General features: G+C 39.6%; 1 protein-coding gene across 1 annotated transcript in view; it reads left to right on the top strand.

Moving 5' to 3' along the window:
* The window catches only part of LOC141171936 (IgGFc-binding protein-like), an 89,557-nt gene extending 68,211 nt beyond the window's left edge, over positions 1-21,346 (top strand). Inside the window, exons 19-38 of the mRNA XM_073655647.1 lie at positions 11-210; positions 1,651-1,792; positions 2,112-2,440; positions 6,052-6,622; positions 6,744-7,336; positions 7,772-8,336; positions 8,474-9,048; positions 9,178-9,748; positions 10,156-10,355; positions 10,463-10,604; positions 10,814-11,142; positions 11,854-12,424; positions 14,291-14,889; positions 15,722-16,298; positions 16,401-16,981; positions 17,093-17,663; positions 18,296-18,495; positions 18,831-19,199; positions 19,805-20,094; positions 20,485-21,346. Of these exons, the coding sequence (XP_073511748.1) occupies positions 11-210; positions 1,651-1,792; positions 2,112-2,440; positions 6,052-6,622; positions 6,744-7,336; positions 7,772-8,336; positions 8,474-9,048; positions 9,178-9,748; positions 10,156-10,355; positions 10,463-10,604; positions 10,814-11,142; positions 11,854-12,424; positions 14,291-14,889; positions 15,722-16,298; positions 16,401-16,981; positions 17,093-17,663; positions 18,296-18,495; positions 18,831-19,199; positions 19,805-20,094; positions 20,485-20,494 (7,985 nt within the window). The 3' untranslated portion in view covers positions 20,495-21,346. The remainder of the gene's footprint in view (positions 1-10; positions 211-1,650; positions 1,793-2,111; positions 2,441-6,051; positions 6,623-6,743; positions 7,337-7,771; positions 8,337-8,473; positions 9,049-9,177; positions 9,749-10,155; positions 10,356-10,462; positions 10,605-10,813; positions 11,143-11,853; positions 12,425-14,290; positions 14,890-15,721; positions 16,299-16,400; positions 16,982-17,092; positions 17,664-18,295; positions 18,496-18,830; positions 19,200-19,804; positions 20,095-20,484) is intronic.
* Positions 21,347-21,571: the final 225 nt, after the last annotated feature.

The raw sequence follows: 21,571 nt of genomic DNA on the forward strand, positions 1-21,571 counted from the left end.
TTCTTTGCAGAGCTTCCATGTCAGGCCAACAGTCACTACTCGCTGTGCACGCGGACCTGCCACTTCACCTGTCACAGTCTCCTGGCTCCTAGCTCCTGTAATGAAAACTGCTTTGAGGGTTGTGAGTGTGACGATGGATACATGTTCGATGGGGAGAACTGTGTGACAATGGACTCTTGTGGTTGTCAACTCAATGGACGGTATCTAAAAGTAAGAAAAATTATGTCACATTTTGTGGAGGTTTTATGCTTAATATTTTAATACCTAATATAATAATTATGTAAACGGTGATAGTCAGCGGCGTATCTAAAGTCCAATTTTCCTGGTTCAAAATTTGGACCTGGGCTCTCTTTTGCATGTTGATCAGATGTATGGGTCCATGTAGCATTATATATCCTATTAAGACATACGTGTCCCCCCATGTGATAATGTCAGACATACTGTGTCCCCTCCTATAATAATGTCCCCCAATCTGGGTCCACTCCTGTGATAATGTCCTCTATTCTGGACCCCTTCCTGTAATAATATCCCCTATCATAGCCCCTTACTGTAATAATGTCCCTCATCCTGGGCCCCTTCCAGCAATAATGTCCTGCATCCTGGCCCCTTACTGTAATAATGTCCCCCATCCTGGCCCCTTTCTGTAATAATGTTCCTTCATTCTGGCCTCTTACTGTAATAATGTCTCCCATCCTGGGCCCCTTTCTGTAATAATGTCCCCCATCCTGGCCTCTTACTGTAATAATGTCCCCCATCCTGGGCCCCTTACTGTAATAATGTCCCTCATCCTGGCCCCTTACTGTAATAATGTCCCCCATCTTGGGCTCTTTCCTGTCATACTGTCCCTCATCCTGACCCCTTCCTCTAATAATTTTCCCCATCCTGGGCCCCTTTCTGCAATAATGTCCCCCATCCTGGGCCCTTTCTGTAATAATGTCCTCTTTCCTGGGCCCTTTTCTGTCATGGTATCCCTTATCCTGACCCCTTCCTGTAATAATATCCCCTGTCCTGGCCCCCCTTCCTGTAATAATGTCCCTCATCCTGGCCCCTTTCTGTAATAATGTCCCCCATCCTGGACCCTTTCCTGTCATAGTGTCATTCATCCTGGCTCCTTTCTGTAATAATGTCCCCAGTCCTGGATTTTTCCTTTCATAATATACTCCATCCAGTGCCCCTTCCTATGATAATGTCCCCAACCTGGGCACCTTCCGGGCATAATGTCACCCAATCTGAGCCCTTTCCTGGTATAATATCCCTCAGCCATGGGTGGTGCATGATGTCACTGCCATGCACAGCCCGTGACCGTCACACCGACGTCAACTTCCAGCCATTGATTGGCTGGCAATGTCTTTTGCAGTGCAATAAACCGGTGGGTCACTGCAATGCAGTTCAGCTGAATTGGCATCCCTGGACGCACACCCAGCTGAAATGGGCAATTGCAATGGCAGACCCACCTCTCACATGAGCCTGGTTGCATGCTCTAAGACCTTGATTGTTCCTTCCTTTTAATAGTTAGATATTAGATAGATAGATAGATAGATAGATAGATAGATAGATAGATAGATAGATAGATAGATAGATAGATAGATAGATAGATAGATAGATAGATAGAACCCTCTCTTCATACAAATGTTTTTATTCTTTGTTCAGGGTAATGAAAGTGTAGTAAGTGATGACTGCAGTCAGGAATGTTCTTGCATCCCTGGAGTTGGAATGCGATGCCGTTCCATGAGCTGCACTGATGATGAGAGTTGTGATATTCTCGATGGTATTAGGACCTGTGTCAAGAAAGGTGAGTTTATTGAGATAACTTAATATTAAAGTTGTTTCTTGAAAACAGGAGTAATTCCGGGGAGATCAGAAATTAATTACACTCAAACTGAGTAACCTCACAAATTTTATTACACATTTGACTCATCTCCCCCATTATCTTCCAAGAAGCATCTCTTTTATGCACAAAAGGCACCTTATGGCTTTAGTAGCAGCTGATTGACCCTTTTCTTTCCTTGGTCCTTTAGTCTCACCTCAATTTTATTTAATTCACTTTATATAGTTTTACATACAAAGTTATTAATCTTTGTGCACTCCATCTATTCCATGAAAACTTTTAGACCCATGCATGGAGAAAAAGTGTCATTTGAAAGAGACCTGCCAAGTCCAAGATGGGAAGGCGGTATGTGTCCCGAATTACACCGGCCTGTGCTGGGCATGGGGAGATCCTCATTTCCACACCTTAGATGAAAAAGACTTCAGCTTCCAAGGCACCTGCAGCTACATCCTCTCACAATATAATGGAACCGATCCCACCCTGGAACCATTCCAGATCGTCATAAAGAACGATAACAGGGGAACCCAAGATGCCTCGTATGTCAGAAAGATGGAGTTTACCATGTATAACACTATAATCAGCATTGAAGTTGGAGCATTCCCATACATATATGTAAGTTGTAAAAATGTGAATGCAGAAAACGGGAAGCTGAAATAATATTCATGTCTTAAAGTTGGAGGTCGACTACCTCTGTAACTGCCATAGGATAGAGGGGAAGATCTCTACCTCTGTAACTACCAAAGTATACAGAGGAAGATATCTACCTCTGTAACTGTCATAGGATAGAGAGGAAACTCTGTACCTCTGTAACTGCCAAAGTATACAGAGGAAGCTATCTACCTCTGTAGCTCCATAGGATAGAGGGGAAACTCTTTACCTCTGTAGCTGCCATAGGACAGAGGGGAAGCCTTTTACCCCTATAACTAACATAGGATAGAGAGGAAGCTCTCTGCCTCTGTAACTGCCATAGTATAGAGAGGAAGCTCTCTACCTCTGTAACTGCCATAGTATAGAGAGGAAGCTCTCTACCTCTGTAACAGCCATAGTATAGAGAGGAAGCTCTCTACCTCTGTAACTGCCATATTATAGAGAGGAAGCTCTCTACCTCTGTAACTGCCATAGGATAGACAGGAAGCTTTTTATCTCTGTAACTGCCATATGATAGACAGGAAGCTCTCTACCTCTGTAACTGCCATAGGATAGACAGGAAGATTTTTATCTCTGTAACTGCCATAGTATAGACAGGAAGCTCTCTACCTCTGTAACTGCCATAGTATAGAAAGGAAGCTCTCTACCTCTGTAACTTCCATAGGATAGACAGGAAGATTTTTATCTCTGTAACTGCCATAGTATAAAAAGGAAGTTCTCTACCCCTGTAACTGCCATAGGATAGACAGGAAGCTTTTTATCTCTGTGACTGCCGTATGATAGACAGGAAGCTCTCTACCTCTGTAACCGCCATAGTATAGACAGGAAGCTCTCTACCTCTGTAACTGCCATAGTATAGACAGGAAGCTTTTTATCTCTGTAACTGCCATACGATAGACAGGAAGATTTTTATCTCTGTAACTGCCATAGTATAGAAAGGAAGCTCTCTACCTCTGTAACTGCCATAGAATAGACAGGAAGCTTTTTATCTCTGTAACTGCCATATGATAGACAGGAAGCTCTCTACCTCTGTAACTGTCATAGGATAGACAGGAAGCTCTCTACCTCTGTAACCGCCATAGTATAGACAGGAAGCTCTCTACCACTGTAACTGCCATAGTATAGAAAGGAAGCTCTCTACCTGTGTAACTGCCATAGGATAGACAGGAAGATTTTTATCTCTGTAACTGCCATAGTATAGAAAGGAAGCTCTCTACCTCTGTAACTGCCATAGAATAGACAGGAAGCTTTTTATCTCTGTAACTGCCATAGGATAGACAGGAAGCTTTTTATCTCTGTAACTGCCATAGTATAGAAAGGAAGCTCTCTACCTCTGTAACTGTCATAGGATAGAGAGGAAGCTCTCTACCTCTGTAACTGCCATAGTATAGAAATGAAGCTCTCTACCTCTGTAACTGCCATAGTATAGAAATGAAGCTTTCTACCTCTGTAACTGCCATAGTATAGACAGGAAGCTTTTTATCTCTGTAACTGCCATAGTATAGACAGGAAGCTTTTTATCTCTGTAACTGCCATAGTATAGACAGGAAGCTTTTTATCTCTGTAACTGCCATAGTATAGACAGGAAGCTTTTTATCTCTGTAACTGCCATATGATAGACAGGAAGCTCTCTACCTCTGTAACTGCCATAGTATAGACAGGAAGCTCTCTACCACTGTAACTGCCATAGTATAGAAAGGAAGCTCTCTACCACTGTAACTGCCATAGTATAGAAAGGAAGCTCTCTACCTGTGTAACTGCCATAGGATAGACAGGAAGATTTTCATCTCTGTAACTGCCATAGTATAGAAAGGAAGCTCTCTACCTCTGTAACTGCCATAGAATAGACAGGAAGCTTTTTATCTCTGTAACTGCCATAGGATAGACAGGAAGCTCTCTACCTCTGTAACTGTCATAGGATAGAGAGGAAGCTCTCTACCTCTGTAACTGCCATAGTATAGACAGGAAGCTTTTTATCTCTGTAACTGCCATAGGATGCAGGGGAATCTCTTCACCTCTGTAGCTGCCATAGGATAAAGGTGAAGCTCTTTACCTCTGTAACTTCCATAGGACAATGGGGAAGCTCTCACCTTCTGCAACTCTCATAGGATAGAGGGGGAGCTCTCTACCTCTGTAACTAACATAGGATAGAGAGGATGCTCCTTACCTCTGTAACTGCCATAGGATAGTGAATAAGCTCTCTAGCTCTGTAACTGCCATAGGATAGTGAGGAAGCTCTCTACCTCTGTAACTGACATAGGATAGAGGGGAAGCTCTCTACCTCTGTAAGTAACATAGGATAGTGAGGAAGCTCTCTACCTATGTAACTGCCATCTCATAGTGAGGAAGCTCTCTACCTCTGTAACTCACATAGCATAGTAAGGAAGCTATCCTTGTCATATTCTTCTCTAAGAAATTCTAATTCAATGTAGGGATATTGGACTCTTGCTTTTTAGATACACTGGGGTCTTTGAGCTGGATTAAGGATAAATCAGGGTTTGGCTGGAGCACACGTTTATACAGAAGAAGGGTAGCTCTAGAGTGAAAAGAAGTTACAAGGAGGCCAATGTCAATTAAGGAAAACAGGAATTTCTAGAAGCTTGATGTTTGGAAGAAGAAAGTTAACAGGGTTGTCCACCTTTGGGACTATATATACATTTTTTTACCTTAAATACATGTATTTGGGGCTAAAAATAATTTTGCAGTTGGGTTTCATTAATAAAAAAAACGTATCATTTGTCGCTTAAGGGCTCTTTATTTCCCTTCACATTCTACTTTTGATGGGTTTTGTGTTAATACATCAATTGAGAGAAATTGAGAAAAACCCAGATAAAATGATTTTTAACCCAAAATACATGCATTTAAGAAGAAAAAAATGTATCCAAAGGAGGACAACCCCTTTATAGTATTGTGTCTAAATGTACGGTCAAGCAGTTAGGTTGACGAAACAAAAGTTACAAAAATGTGGTTTGTTTAATGGAAGGAAAGTTTCACCATTATCACAGTTGGGGATTCTTTACTGTTAGAGCAATAAGACTATGTAACTGTCTGCTACAGGATGTGATGATCGAATCATTGAACAAAGTCTAGAAGGGCATGGATGCCTGTCTTAAAAAATAAAGTACTGAATGTAATTAATACTATATTTATGGAGGTGGGGCTTGATCTAGGGATTTATTACACTGGTCAACGCAATTTTTCTGGAAAAAGGTTTTAAAACATATTTTAAGTCAAGGCTGCTGATTACGAATACGAACTCCGTTTTTGGCTATCACATCAGGATTTCTAAATATTTTCAATTTTTATAATTTTATTTTTATAATTATAGTGTCAGGAAGGATTTTTGTCCTAAAATTGGGCAATGGGCACCTTCTCATAGAGGGCTTTGCCTCCCTTAAGATAAACATGGTAGCAATGTAGGCTAGACCTGATGGACCTCTGTCTTTTTTCAACCTTGTCAAGCATCTAAGTATTAATTCACAATCCAGATCCAACTCCTTCCTGCTTAACAACCAAGAGTCACAAAGACAATTAATGTATGAAATGTGTATGACATTTTAAAATCTTTCACGCAGGTTAATGATGAGAAAACAAATTTGCCCGCAAGTCTGGCTGAAGATAAAATCAGGGTAAGTCGCAGTGGACTGACGGCAACAGTGGAGACTAAATCTGGTGTGATTGCTACTTTTGACTGGAACTGGCATGCTACAGCATCCGTTCCCAGTAGCTACTACAATGTTGTGTCTGGTCTTTGTGGAAACTTCAATCAAGATCCAAATGATGATCACCAATCCCCTGATGGAACCTTGGTCAACTCCATTGTAGACTGGGTAGCTTTGTGGAAAATCTACGATCGGGATCCATTCTGCTTTGACTCTTGTCCAGGCCAATGTCCAACTTGTGAAGAAAGCAAAAGGAAACTCTATGGGGGAGATGATAACTGTGGAATCATGTTGAAAAAAGATGGACCTTTCCGAGACTGTATCTCCAGAATCAGTCCAGATAAGTTCTTTGATGGCTGTCTCTATGATGTCTGCACCAATGACGGAGCTAAAGTTATTCTTTGTAAAGCTCTGGAGTCATATGCGAGCACATGCAGGAGTCAAGGACTAGTGATCTATGACTGGAGAACATCCTCTGATTGCCGTAAGTTCTACTTAAAGTGAATTTCATGGAAGTTTTATTGCCAACCCCTTTAAGTTTCAATTTTCAGATATTGTTCATTTTTAGCCCATACTGATTCCACCATTTGTTTTGTTCTTTCCAGCAAAAATATGTGAAGATCCAAACAGTCACTACAATGCCTGTGGAAATGCTTGTCCAGCAAGTTGTGTCGACAAAGTTGCTCCTGCAAAATGCACAAAACCATGTATAGAAACATGTGAATGCAATACGAACATGGTCCTCAGTGGTGACAATTGTGTTTCGACCACAAGTTGTGGATGTCAATATAATGGAAGATATTATGATCCTCAACAGACTTGGTACAATGAAAACTGCAATGTGCAATGTTTATGTGATCCAAACCTGGGCCAGGTGGTCTGCAAGTCGATAAGATGCAAAGACAGTGAGACTTGTAGCATTGTCAATGGGATACGAGGATGCTATCCAACAGAGTCTTCCATCTGCATCGCTTCCGGTGATCCTCATTATACCACGTTTGATAAAAAGAAAGTAGACTTTATGGGTACTTGTATCTATCAACTGGTAGGTGTGACTGTCCCATCATTGACCCAGTTCTCAATCAAGGTTAAGAACGAGCACCGTGGTAACAAAGCTGTGTCCTTCACCAAAGATGTCATAATGGAGATCTACAACACAACAATAACCATGAGTAAAAACCACCCCAGAAAGATAAAGGTAAAACGTATCATTTTTATTGAAACTATAAGTCAAAAAGATGAGATTTTATTCTAAAATCAAAAACCATCTAGTATGGTTCAAAAGTGTTACTCTATGTAGTCTTTGACAGAACCCTTGTACATGGAGTAGAACCATTGGTTATGATCTTCCAGTAGGCTTATTTTACCCAGGTATTGATTAAAATAGGAAGTCGTCACTATTTTTGACTAATGGTTAGAAAAAACAAAGCCTGGTAACTATGAAAAATGGAGCTGAAATTCCCATTATTTGGATATTTTGGTTCTATTTTTGGGTCAAGCATAATCAGTGTCATGGGATGGGTCTAAAAACTGGAGTTTCAAATGGACTTGTTAAGAATGTTATTTAATATGATGATGATAATGGATATGTTATTGGTGTCACTTATTTAACCTTTTAACTTATTTTCAATAGGTCAATGGACGTTTTGTGGCATTACCCTACAGTTTTAAGTCCAAGAATCTTGTGGCCTTCATATCTGGAAAACATACAGTAGTCAAGGCCAATATTGGCTTGACATTAAGTTATGATAGTTGGAGCTATGCTACTGTAAGGTTGCCAAATACTTACAAAGGAGCTGTCAATGGTTTATGTGGAAACAACAATGGAGACCCTGAAGATGATTTCATTTTACGAGAAGGAGGAAGAGCCAGAAATCCAGAAGAATTTGGAAAGCACTGGAAGGTCGAAGAAGTGCAAGGATGTGAAGATGAATGTGTAGATTGCCCCAAGTGTAGTGAGGCTGATAAAAAAGTTTACAAGAGTGAACAATATTGTGGACTTCTCATCAAACCTGATGGACCCTTCAGTCAATGCCATGAGTCTATCGATCCAAATTCTTTCTTTGATGATTGCATATTTGATGCATGTGCTTACAAGGGTCTTCAGTCAGTTGTCTGTGACAACATTGCATCTTATGTTTCTGAATGTCAGAGAAATGGTTCAATGGTCAAGGAATGGAGGACACCAACTTTCTGCCGTAAGTTGTCTTTCGTAGTGGATAACCAATTAAGATAACACTCTTGATAAGAAGTTTAGGCATGAATTGTCTAAAAAATAGCATATCTTCCAGAATGGATTTGTTGTATTTATATGAGTCCACTTTTTCATTTACAGAACTTAGATGCTCCCCGAATAGTCATTACAACCTTCTTGGAGATGGATGTCCCGTCACCTGTTTTGGTCTCACATCTCCACCGACCTGTGATAAGTCATTCACTGAAGGCTGCTACTGTGATGATGGCTTTGTGCTGAGTGGAGATGACTGTGTGCCTATTGCAGAGTGTGGCTGCGCTTATGAAAATGTCTATTATAACTTGGGTCAAGAATTCTTCACAGACGATCTCTGCAAGAACAAATGTACATGTGGGAACAACGGCATCACCATCTGCCAGGACCATAGCTGTGGCAATAATGATGTGTGCAAAGTTGTGGATGGTGTCCTGGGTTGTCATGCTAAAGAGCTGGGTCAGTGCATAGCATGGGGTGATCCTCACTATATCAACTTCGATAATGTCTACTTCGACATGCAGGGCATCTGTAGCTACACTCTTGTCAGGGTGAAAAAAGTCAACTTTGAGGTGACAGTGGAAAATGAGCCATATGGAAATGTTGCTGTTACCAAATCAGTCACAGTGACCATAGGAAACCACATCATACACCTCGGGAGAGGAGGAACTTGGACCATTGAGGTTGGTACAACCATTACACTGTAAACATCACCAACTCGTGATTATCTTTGACTGTTCTATCTAACTATGTGAATTCACATTTTAAAAACCTTTTTTAGAATACATTCTTGTTTTTCCTTTAATTCTTAGGTCAATGGAGAGCGTTATAATGTCCCTTGTAAATCACAAAAACGAGACTACTGGATAACCCAAGAAGGAAATAATTTGATTTTACAGACCATCCAAGGTTTTAAGGTACTATTCGACCAACAGTACTTTGTAGCAATCTGGGTACCCAGCTCATATGCCGGACATACCGAAGGTTTGTGTGGCAACTACAATAAAAACTCGGGCGATGACTTCCGTCTTCCAAATGGCACCATTGTCACTGATTTTGCCTTATTTACTGAGTCCTGGACAGTGGCTAGACACGGACTGACCTGCAGCGGATGTTCTGGTAGTGAATGTCCAACCTGTAGTGAAGTTGCAACCACTGAAGCTAATTCTCCCACCAAATGTGGAATTATTCCAGACCCTCAAGGTCCATTTAAGGACTGCCATTCCTTGGTGCCTCCAGAAAGATATGGAAAGAGTTGTGTATTCGATGTTTGTGCTGGACGTGGTGGTCAGGAAGCCCTATGTGATAACCTACAAACCTACACAGCATTGTGCCAAGAAAAAGGAGCTAAAGTACAACCATGGAGAGATGTTGTCGGCTGCCGTAAGTCATGTATAATATTTATTTTCCAAAATTAGGCTTGCTAACAGTTCTTAATATTTTCCTGGTGTGACCCAAAAAGCTTATACCTACTACTACTTATCATCCATGATACATGCATATCCATTTCTATTCTTTTTCATAGATGTGACCCATCAAAATACTTTTATGTAAAGGTTGGGAGTCCAAAAGTTGAACTTTACTAGGGGTTGTGATGCAGGACTTCCAACTTTTCGCCATTATTGTCTTTAGATCTTTGATCTTTGGTCTACACGCTGATTTAATAATCTTCAATGTGTGAAGAGAAAATCGATAAATGGAGAAATGTTTCTTATGTTCCTCTGGCATTTTGGTCTTTGATATAATATGACAAAACTTTTCTAGTCACATATTTTGCTTTTTCCTTTCAGCCTTTACATGTCAAGCCAACAGTCACTACTCTCAATGTACTCAGACCTGTGGCGTCACTTGCTATGGCCTCCTAGCTCCAACTACTTGCACCGACAGATGTTTTGAGGGATGTGAGTGTGACCCTGGATATGTATTTGATGGGAACAACTGTGTGACAATAGACCATTGCGGATGTTTGCATAATGAAAGGTATCTGAAGGTGAGATATGAATCTAGATGGCATATGACTGGTGAACCGGAAGGACAGAATTAGAAATAAAATATCATCTTTTGTGTATTTTAAAATATGTTTTACTACTTTTTTAGGCAAATGAAAGTGTACGAAATGAGGACTGCAGTCAGGAATGCACTTGTGATCCTAAGTTGGGTCTTACCTGTCATAATTGGACTTGTGCCGCAGATGAGAAATGTCAACTTTTGGATGGTGTGAGGTCTTGTGTCAGTAAAGGTAAGTGCAGTGAGGTCCTAGGGACTATATAATCAGTGACTTGACATGTGATGGATTTGTAGGTGTTCTGGTCAATCATTACATCTCTAAGATGAGGATAATTGGCACAATGAGATGATCAACTTCAAATTTCTATACTTAAAACAAGTGGTGATACAGAACCGAAAAATGTAACTTTTGACCTCCATTTTTTTTTTGTATGTTTCCAGATCCTTGCAAGTTTAAGACATGTCGTTTGAAGGAGACCTGTAAAGTTCAAGATGACAAAGCAGTGTGTATCCCAGATTACAAAGGCCTGTGTTGGGCATGGGGAGATCCTCATTTCCACACCTTTGATGAGAAAGACTTCAGCTTCCAAGGCACCTGCAGCTATGTCTTTGCTAAATACTCTGGAGATGATCCCACCCTAGAACCATTCCAGGTCATCATAAAGAATGATAACAGGGGAAGTCAAGCTGCTTCATTTGTCAGGAAGATGGAAACTACAATTTATAATACCAAAATCAGTGTTCAAGTTGGAGATTTCCCCAAAGTCCGAGTAAGATTCTAAAAATATATACTTCTCTATGGAAAAAAAAACATATCAAAAAGTCAAAATTATTGCAATAAGTTGTGTTTTCTGGTTGTGGTTGACCCTGGTAAAATATAAAATAGTTATCATTGGGTATTACTCCATTTTTAATACTTCCTCTTCTTGATAACTTAAAATCAATGGAAGAAAAAATAAAGAATTACTTTTTTTGTGGTCTCGACAATGGACACACATGGAAGACTGTATTTGAATTGCATACACAAAATGATAGGAAACTTTGATTGAGAATATTTGTAGAATGGCTAGATGGTTTCTCTTTTTCCATCCACCCTTCGTCAGATCATCTCAGTGACATTACTCAATAGTCTGCCTCAATAGGATACACTTTAGAGAACTTTGACAGACCCAGTGAGACAGCATCACGAGAGATGCCACTATGAATTCCCATCAGAAACTGGAGGTAGGATAGAGAGACCATTTGACTGAACATCACAAGACATTGACAAGCAGGATCGTATGACGGCTACCTGCACAGTGTTAGTTAGGATGGGATGTGTGGAAAAGTAGTGGATTGGACATCAAGTAGTAGTGGATTGAACTCAAGGTAGAATCTTATTTATGCAATCTGTGACCCCATAATGATCGCATCTCAAGATTTAATATTAGGTGGTCAAGCTACATCATCAGTGCTCACTGAACTTTTACTTCTTCATGCAGATTGACGATGAGCTGACAAACTTGCCTGTGAGTCTAGCCAATGGAAAACTGAATGTCAGTCGTAGTGGATTGACGGCTATTATTGAGGCTAAATCTGGATTGACCTCAACATTTGACTGGAATTGGCATTCAACGGTAGAAATTCCCAGCAGTTACCACAATGCTGTGTCTGGTCTCTGTGGAAATTTCAATCAAGATCCAAACGATGACCAAAAATCCCCCAATGGAACCCTGGTCAACTCCACCGTGGAATGGGGGTCTTCATGGAAAGTCTATGATCGTGATCCATTTTGCTTTGACTCTTGTCCAGGCTATTGTCCAACCTGTGATGAAAACAAAAAGAAACTCTATGGAGGAAATGATTATTGTGGCATCCTATTAAAAAATGATGGACCTTTCCGAGATTGTATCCACAAAGTCAGTCCAAATAAGTTCTTTGATGCTTGTCTTTTTGACATCTGTATGAATGATGGAGCTAGAAATATTCTGTGTCAAACCCTAGAAACATATGCAAGTACTTGTCAAAACCAAGCAATACAGATCTTTGATTGGAGAACACATTCAAGCTGTCGTAAGTACTTGTTTATTCTTTACAGTCTTCCATAATGACCCGGGATTCAGAATTTTCTTTCCAATGTGACCCCTTTCTAGTAGAAAGTGAATATATGTTAATATTTTTTTAATAATTAAAAAGTAAGCATTTGTGCCTACCAATGTAAAGTAAATTCTGAAATATTGTAAGATTCATGGAACTCAAACAATGGGTTAAAATGTCTTATTTTCTGGAGCTTTGCTGTGTAGATAGAGACAGATAGTGTCAGCGGTATCTCCTGATTATCATTAGGAGATGGTGTCAGCAGAGTAGTCTCTGTTTTATTAGCGGACAGAGTCAAAAGAGTCATCTCATTGTTATTGGAGAAAAGAGTCAGTAGAGTCGTCTCCTTATTATTCGAGAGCTGGGTAAGCAGAGTATCATTATAGGATGGGGTCAAAAGAATCATCTCAGTATAATTAGAGGATGGGGACAGCCAATTCATCTGTTTATTATTTGATGGTGGGGTCAGCAGAATTATCTGATTATCTTTTGAGAACAAGGTCAACAGAGTACTCTCACTATCATTAGAGAATGGGGTCAGCCTAGTCACTTGATTGTCATCACCAAAGTCACCAGGGTCAGAAGAGTCATCTCATTAGGGGATAGAGTCAGAAGACGAGTTTCTTTATCATTAGTGGACAGGCTCAGCAGAGTCTTCTCTTTATCATCAGAGGAGAGAGTCAGCAGAGTCATTTCTTTATCATTAGTGCATAGAGTCAGCAGAGTCATCTTAATAGAGGACAGAATCAGCAGAGTCATCTCTTTATCATTAAAGGATAAAGTCAACAGAGTAATCTCATTGGAGGATAGAGTCTGCAGAATCATCCCATTAGAGGACAGAGTCAGCAGAGTCATTTCTCATGCATGAGAGGGAAGGGTCAACAGAGTCATCTCATTCTCTTTAGAAGATAGATTCAGCAGAGTCATCTCATTACAGGAGAGAGTCAACAAAGTCATCTCATTGGAGGACAGAGTCAGCAGAGTCATTTATTTAACATTAAAGGGCAGGGTTAGCAGAGTGATCTCATTATCATTAGAAGATAGAGTCAGTAGAGTCTTCTCATTAGGCATCTCATTAGGGGATAGAGTCATCAGAGTCATCTCATTAGGGGATAGCGTCAGAAGACTAATTTCTTTATCATTAGTGGACAGGGTCAGCAGAGTCATATCTTTATCATTAGAGGATAGAGTCAGCAGAGTCATCTCTTTATCATTAGTAAATAGAGTCAGCAGTCATCTCAATAGAGGATAGAATCAGCAGAGTCATCTCTTTATCATTAAAGGATAGAGTCAACAGAGTAATCTCATTGGAGGATAGAGTCTGCGGAATCATCCCATTAGAGGACAGAGTCAGCAGAGTCATTTCTCATGCATTAGAGGGAAGGGTCAACAGAGTCATCTCATTCTCTTTAGAAGATAGATTCAGTACAGTCATCTCATTACAGGAGAGAGTCAGCAAAGTCATCTCATTGGAGGACAGAGTCAGCAGAGTCATTTCTTAACATTAAACAGCAGGGTTAGCAGCGTCATCTCATTATCATTAAAAGATAGAGTCAGAGTCTTCTCATTAGCATTTTGTATAACCTTTGGGAATTTTTACAAAATTAAAGGTAACTATTTACAACATAGCCATAATATGACGAATTAATACTCACTATTTTATCAGGTGAAGGATTTGGAGCAGGATGTACAGTGATTTTCTCTTTGATGATCTTTGTACCCCTGTATAATGTCCTGCCTTCCCACGTCAGGCACAAAATATAGAACAGTTTTTCCCAGAAAGCTCCTTTGATTTTCTGTGCAGTACTGTATTTCCATTAATGAAACTTTATTGTGTTTCAGCTAAGTTGTGTGCGGATAAGAACAGCCATTATAATGCCTGTGGCAATGCTTGTCCTGCCAGTTGTTCGGACAGAAATGCTCCTTCAATATGCACAAAGCCCTGTGTGGAAACATGTGAATGCAATGAACACATGGTCTTAAGTGGGAATAGTTGTGTTCCCGTCTCCAGCTGTGGATGTCAATACAATGGCAGGTATTACAAGCCTAAAGAGACCTGGTCCAATGAGCAATGCAGCGTCATCTGCAATTGCGACCCAATCCTTGGACTGGTGAATTGTCAAGACACCAGTTGTAAAGATGGTGAGACATGCATGGTGGTCAACGGGAAACGTGGCTGCTATCCGACTGAGTATTCCACTTGTGTGGCTTCCGGGGATCCCCATTATCAGACTTTTGATGGCAGAAGATTTGCGTACATGGGAAGCTGTATTTACCAACTAATAAAGGTGACATCCAATGATTCATCCCTGGTCCAATTCGAAATTGTTGTAGAGAATGATCACCGAAGTAACAAAGCCGTGTCCTTCACCAAGGAAGCAACACTGACCGTCTACAACACAACGATAACCATGAGCAAAGACCACCCACAACAGATCAAGGTATGGAGAAACATATATAATCATAGAGATTTACAGACATGAGATGGATAGATAGAAAGATAGATAGATATTTTATAAATATGAAAAGAAAGATAGAAAACTTGACTAAGAGAGAAAAAATGTATAAGAGAAAGAGAAAGAAAGATAAAGAGATGGAAATGAAAGAGAAAGAGGAGGAGAAAAAAGAAGAAGAAAGAGAATGAAGAGAAAGAAAGAAACAGAATGAAGAGAAAGAAATAAAAAAAGAAAGAAAAAGAAAGAAAGGAAGAAGGAAAAAAAAGGAAAAGAAGGATAGAGAACGAACGAAAAAGAGAAGTAAACTAAAGAAAGAAAGCGCAAAAGCAAAGCAGGTAGAAAAAGGAGTGTAATTGAGTAAGAAAGAGAGAAAAAAATAGAGAAGAGAGAGAAATAGAAAAGAAAGAAAGAAAGAAAGAAGGAAAAAAGAAAAAGAAGGATAGAGAAGGAAAGAAAAAGAGAAGGGAAAGAAAGAAGAGCAAAAGCAAGAAAGAAAGGAAGTTATGAAAAGGAAAGGAATTGAGTAAGGAAGAGAGAATAAAAGAAAGAAAGAAATAGAGAAGAAAGAGGAATAGAGAAGAAAGAAAGAATGAATGAATGTAAGTAAGAAACAAAGACAGAGTTGAGAGAAAAGGTAAAAATAAGAGGAAGGAAGGAGAAAAAAAGAAAGAAAAAAAGATAGAAAGAAAGAAAAAAAGACATAGAAAGGGAGAAAGAAAGAAACAGAAAGAAAGAAATAGATAGAAAGGAAGAAAGAATGATACAATGGATAAGAGATTTTTTAATCATTGATATAATTGCCTTATTGTTGCCTTAGGTTAATGGACGCCTCACAAACTTACCGTACTATCACTACAATGATGAGCTGACACAACAGATAACCAGCTACATTTCTGGATCTTCCGTGTCCCTCAAAACTAACTTTGAGCTCACTATGATGTATGATGGCTGGAATTACCTGCGTGTGGTTGTGCCCAGCACCTACAAAGGTGCTGTCAATGGTTTGTGCGGTAACAACAATGCTGACCCCTCTGATGATTTCACAACCGATGATGGCAGAATAGTGAAAAGTCCAGAAGAATTTGGAGAACACTGGAAGGTTGGAGAAGTGGACGGATGTGCAGGAGAATGCCTTGATTGCCCCACATGCAAAGAGGCTGACAAAGAAGTCTACAAGAGTGACCAATATTGTGGACTTCTCATCAAACCAGATGGACCTTTCAGTCAATGCCATAAGTCTATCGATCCAACTCCATTCTTTGGGGACTGTCTATTTGATGCTTGTGCATACAAGGGTCACCAGTCTGTTGTCTGTGCCAGTCTTTCTAATTATGTCTCTGAATGTCAAAGAAACGGTTCTCTCGTCAAAGAATGGAGGACTCTATCATTCTGCCGTGAGTTTTATCATACTTCATATTTATCTCAAAATTTAGTTGTAATTAATCGATACAAATTTGCATAATTTAATGGATTCTATTTTCTTTTTATTTCTACAGAATGGAATTGTCCAAGTAACAGTCATTACCAGCTCTCCGGTAATGGATGTCCTTCCACCTGTTATGAACTTACATCTCCTTTAGTCTGTGAAAAATCTCCTACAGAAGGGTGCTACTGTGACAATGGCTACATCCACAGTGGACAAGACTGTGTGCCAGTTACAGAATGTGGCTGTGTTTTTGAAAATACATATTATAAGTTGGGACAAGAATTTTTCATCGATGATCTGTGCCAGAAGAAATGTACATGTGAGAGCCATGGGTTCACCACCTGCCAGGACCACAGCTGTGACGCCAATGAAGAGTGTAAAGCAAAGGATGGCATTCTCAGCTGTCAGGCTAAGGAGCGTGGACAATGTATAGCATGGGGAGATCCTCACTATATCACCTTCGATAATGTCTACTATGACATGCAGGGCACCTGTCGCTACACCCTTGTTAAAGCTAATTACAGTCAAGGCCTCTTTGAGGTGACAGTGGAAAATGAGCCATATGGTAATGTGGCCGTCACCAAATCAGTCAGAGTGACTATTGGAAATCACGTCATACTCCTGGAGAGAGGAAAAACCTGGATCATCGAGGTAGGTTGCAAATTCTACAATCTTAAGACAAGATTTTTTGCCCAAAAATGATCAATTCTCCATCCGGGCCATATACTGCAAGACTCATACTGTGTTTGTTTTCGATCTTAGATAAACAGAGAACATTATAATGTTCCATTCAAGTCTCAAAATCAGGACTACTGGATAAATCATGAAGGAAATAATGTGATTGTACAGACCAAAAATGGCTTTACAGTTCTATATGACCAGCAGTACTTTGTTTCAGTCACTGTACCCAACTCATATGCCGGCCGTACCGAAGGCCTGTGTGGCAACTACAATAAGAACTCGAGTGATGACTTCCGTCTTCCTAATGGAGACATTGTCACTGATTTGTCCTTATTTACTGAATCTTGGACAGTGGCTAGAGATGGATCGACCTGCAGAGGATGTTCTGGTAGTCAATGTCCAACTTGTAGTGAAGCTGCAACCACCGAAGCTAATTCTCTCACCAAATGTGGAATGATTGCAGACCCTCAAGGTCCGTTTAAGGACTGCCATGCCTTGGTACCTCCAGAAAGATATGTCGAGAGCTGTGTATTTGATAAATGTGCCGGCCGGAGTGGTCAGGAATCTCTATGTGCTAGCCTACAAGCCTACACAGCCTTGTGTCAAGACAAAGGAGCCAAAGTTCAACCTTGGAGAGAAGTTGCCACCTGCCGTAAGTCAAGTTCATTTTCTATATTATGATGTTTAACTTCGAGCAAGTGTTGCCATTGCTGTATTTTGCTATATCTGGCAGATCCAAAGTCAATGAATGGAGTGGTGTGTATGACTGATTACCTCTCCATTAAGACAGAACCATGTTCTTGGGATTAGTGTGATCATCACCAGTAATTATCAAAAAAGTGCTTATTCTATGGATAGGTGCTAATTTACCAAGGCTTTGACTGCCAATCTGGTCTCGATGGACTTTGTAGATCTTGAAACTGATTCCGTGAGGTTTGTCAATCATAGTAACACTGCATGCAGAAATATTTTGTCTGTAGAAATGACTAACTTAATAGAAACTGACAGACCCCATTATTGGTCAGCGTGACCCTTTAGGCACTGGTTTCCTCCATTGTACACAGCTGTCATGGTTCCCATTATTGAATGTTGTACTTGGAAATGAAGTGTGAGCAGATCCAGTCCTACACCATAACTATATGCATAATTATTTACATCGCAGTCAATCAACTCTTTATAATAGATAAGATCGGACCTCCTGCAGAACATTATCTCAGTGCAAGGAGCAGTGTTTTCTCAGTCCATTACATCTGTGATAATATTGTTTTCTTCATCCCCCGACAGATCTTTCTTGTCCCACCAACAGTCATTATGAAACATGTACCCGGACCTGTGACTTCACCTGTTACGGTCTCTTGGATCCAAGCACTTGTAGTGACCAATGCTATGAAGGTTGTCAATGTAACTCCGGATATGTGTTTGACGGAGAGAAATGTGTTACAGTGGACAAATGCGGATGCACCCATAATGGAAGATATTTGAAGGTAACTACTTTAAGATAAAGACGACTGAAGAGGCTTGACCAGGCTGAAATCGTTTCCTTCATACCATTGTAGTAACTATGATGGGCCGGTCCAGTACCAATTCTAATTTTTTTTTTTTTGCAATACCGTACTTGCCCACACGGAGTGCACTTTCATTCAGGCATACATATCAGTTTGTAGCTCCATCATACTGTCTAATTCACAGAATTGTTAATGATTATACTTTGGGGATTTTAGAGTTAATTATCACATTTACTTATGTTAATTTTAAGTTTTTGAAAAATAAAAAAACCTGTGAATTTCACACTAATATTAAAATTATTATTATGTTTCAGGAAGGTGAATCTATGTTAACAGAAGATTGTGGGAAGAAGTGCACTTGCCACAAAGGAGTTTTGTCCTGTGCTTACGTCGATTGCGCAACTTCCTACTGCCAGCCAAGAGAAGGGGTGCGAAGTTGTCAGCTGCACGGGACTCAATGTACCCTGAGAACAGATCGTAAATTCATTACTTTTGATGGCATCTCTGGACAGTTCCCAACCGATGGAGCATACGTGATGTCATCGTCTTGCAGCGAAGACGTAAAAGACCAATTCATGGTGGTGTTCGAGATTAAGAAGTGCAGTAGTTCGAAAGGAGGAAGAGCTCTGCAAATCTTTACATCCCAAGGGCTCATATCTGTGAATGGGCAGCAGGACATCTGGGTGAGGTTTTCGAGGATATCTTCTGAATGTTGAGATTCTGAATTTTTGGGCAGTTTTTCTATTGAATTTAGATCTAGTTAAAGGGGGTGCTGGGCATTTTGCTTCTAAAGTCATTTTCTGGTGGCAATGTCCTCCATCAGCATTTGCTGTGGATGATCCTGCACAGTTCTCTCTCCTCTACTATTCCCTGCATAGCTCTATGTATAGTATATGTTCTATACATGTACGGGACCGATCATTTCTAATTTTCACAGTATCCTATCAATGCTCATGAGCTGTAGTTGTCATATAACTGAGCAATGAGCAGGAGGATTATTGGAGAGTGGCACCATGATGGCACAACCCACAGTCCATCCACCCAGCCCAGAAATATATGAACCTCATTTTGACAAATTTGACCTTTTATATTTCCATCTACCCTACATTATTGGTTGTTGGGTGGCAAAATGGATTTAAGTCATCTTGAAAAATGTTTCTTCTCAAATCGAGAGGAATGAATGTTTTTTTCCAATATATTGTACACTAAAGGCAACTTTTTACCACTATCTTTGCACTATATTTTTTTGTCTCATTATTTTTTTTTCACTTCTCTATTTATTTCATAGTTGAATGGTTGGGAGATTCAAGCCCCAAGAGATCTTGGAAATGGTTCTGTGATGATCAAAAAATCCCAATCTGGAACAACTGTAGAGCTGCTCGACCAGATAACTGTGATATTTAGCACCAATGGTGAAATACAGATAATTCCTAAGGAGCAGATGTCCAACAAGTTGTGTGGACCTTGTGGAAACTTCAACAGAGAGGCCGACGATGATCTCCTTCTAAAGACTGGTGAAGTGTCAGCGGACATCTCCTTTACAGTCCGCTCTTGGATGGCAAGACACTTGAGCCCATGGTGAGATTGACAGCATTTTTTAGTTGTAAAATGTAATACTTATAATAAAACCTACAGGCTTTGTCTCAAGTTCCTACCTTCAGGAGCACACAGCTCCCCAGATTCCTGGCTTCCTGCTTGCCAGGGGGCGGCGTGCTCATGAAGATTGACAGTTCAGGCCAGCAGCATGACTGACCTCTGCAGCACGAACTTTGCACATAAGAAGACCCAATGGGAAGGAAGTGGGGGTCCTGATACAGATTTTGTACTTTAAATTACACCTCAAGAAGGATACCGTATAATAAATAATAGTACAACTTTCATGCATTTATCATTTTAGTTTGCAACTTACTTCTCAGTTCTAATGCACCATTAATCAAAAACTCAACAATTTATTCTTTCTCTTTTTAGCTTACCGTGACAAGTTTCATCTTAGTTTCTTCCGAAGGCAAAATGAACCTGATTTCTCTTCATATGACACCGCAACAAGAACTTTTTTTTTTCCTATTCCAAAAAAGCTATTATGTATAAATTAAATGTCCCATGGTCAACATATGAAAAAAAAATCAAATATTGATTATATGGCTCGGTTCATCACTGCATTTGCACCAGTTTTATTTTTTGCATGAATGTCTCTCAATGACTTTTTGATTTGCGACAAATTCATCAATTTACGCTTTTTTCAAACTATGTTTACCGATTTTTATGTCAATGAGCCTTTTCCAGCTATTTTTGAATGTTAACTATTTAAAAAAGTTGTAAAATTTGGTGCTACTCTTCTCCATTACCCTTCCCAGAGTGATTTTAAGTACACAACAGTTATTTTGTCGCATTATTTTGCAACATTTTGGATTTTTTTTCTGCAAAAAAAGTTGCAAAACTAGTTAAAGACAAAAAAAGAAAATTTTGGGCTTTACGCAAAATGCATGAATCCGGAGCACCATTTTGAGCATTTGGCGCAAACATGTCAGAAAAAAACACAAGCCAAAAAAGAAAAGTGATGGAAATAAAACACAAATGAAGAATCAGGCTCATAGTCTGTAAAATCATTCAAAAGTTCACATCTGTATTTTCTAATAAAAGGCAAGGAATGCCGAATCCTTGAATATTTGCAGCATTTTCCTGAAATTTTGTTGAACTTTTTCGTTTTGGATACAAATACTCAGATTTTCTCATTAGTATATAAACAATAAAGAAACATTTGTGCTGATAACAGAGTGGTTATAGATTTAAAAAAATTACAACTGATATCAAATGTGCAAAGCATTGAAAGTATCTGAGAATTTTTGTTATTCACCAATAAATATTTTCAAAAAATCAATTTGTAGAATTTGTGCATTTGTACGGTCTGCTTTATTGAATGGCAACTGAATAAATGGAATCTCTACATTATGGAGGGTTTTAACTTTATTTGTAGCAAAGCAAAAGTTATCCAAATCTTCAAAGTGTTCTGAAAAGTTTCGTATGACTCTGCAAGGTCTTCCAGGACTGTATACAA

Source organism: Phyllobates terribilis, unplaced genomic scaffold (assembly GCF_046119375.1).
Source record: "Phyllobates terribilis strain yellow unplaced genomic scaffold, ASM4611937v1 Scaffold_12__6_contigs__length_324123572, whole genome shotgun sequence".
NCBI classification, from domain to species: Eukaryota; Metazoa; Chordata; class Amphibia; order Anura; family Dendrobatidae; genus Phyllobates; species Phyllobates terribilis.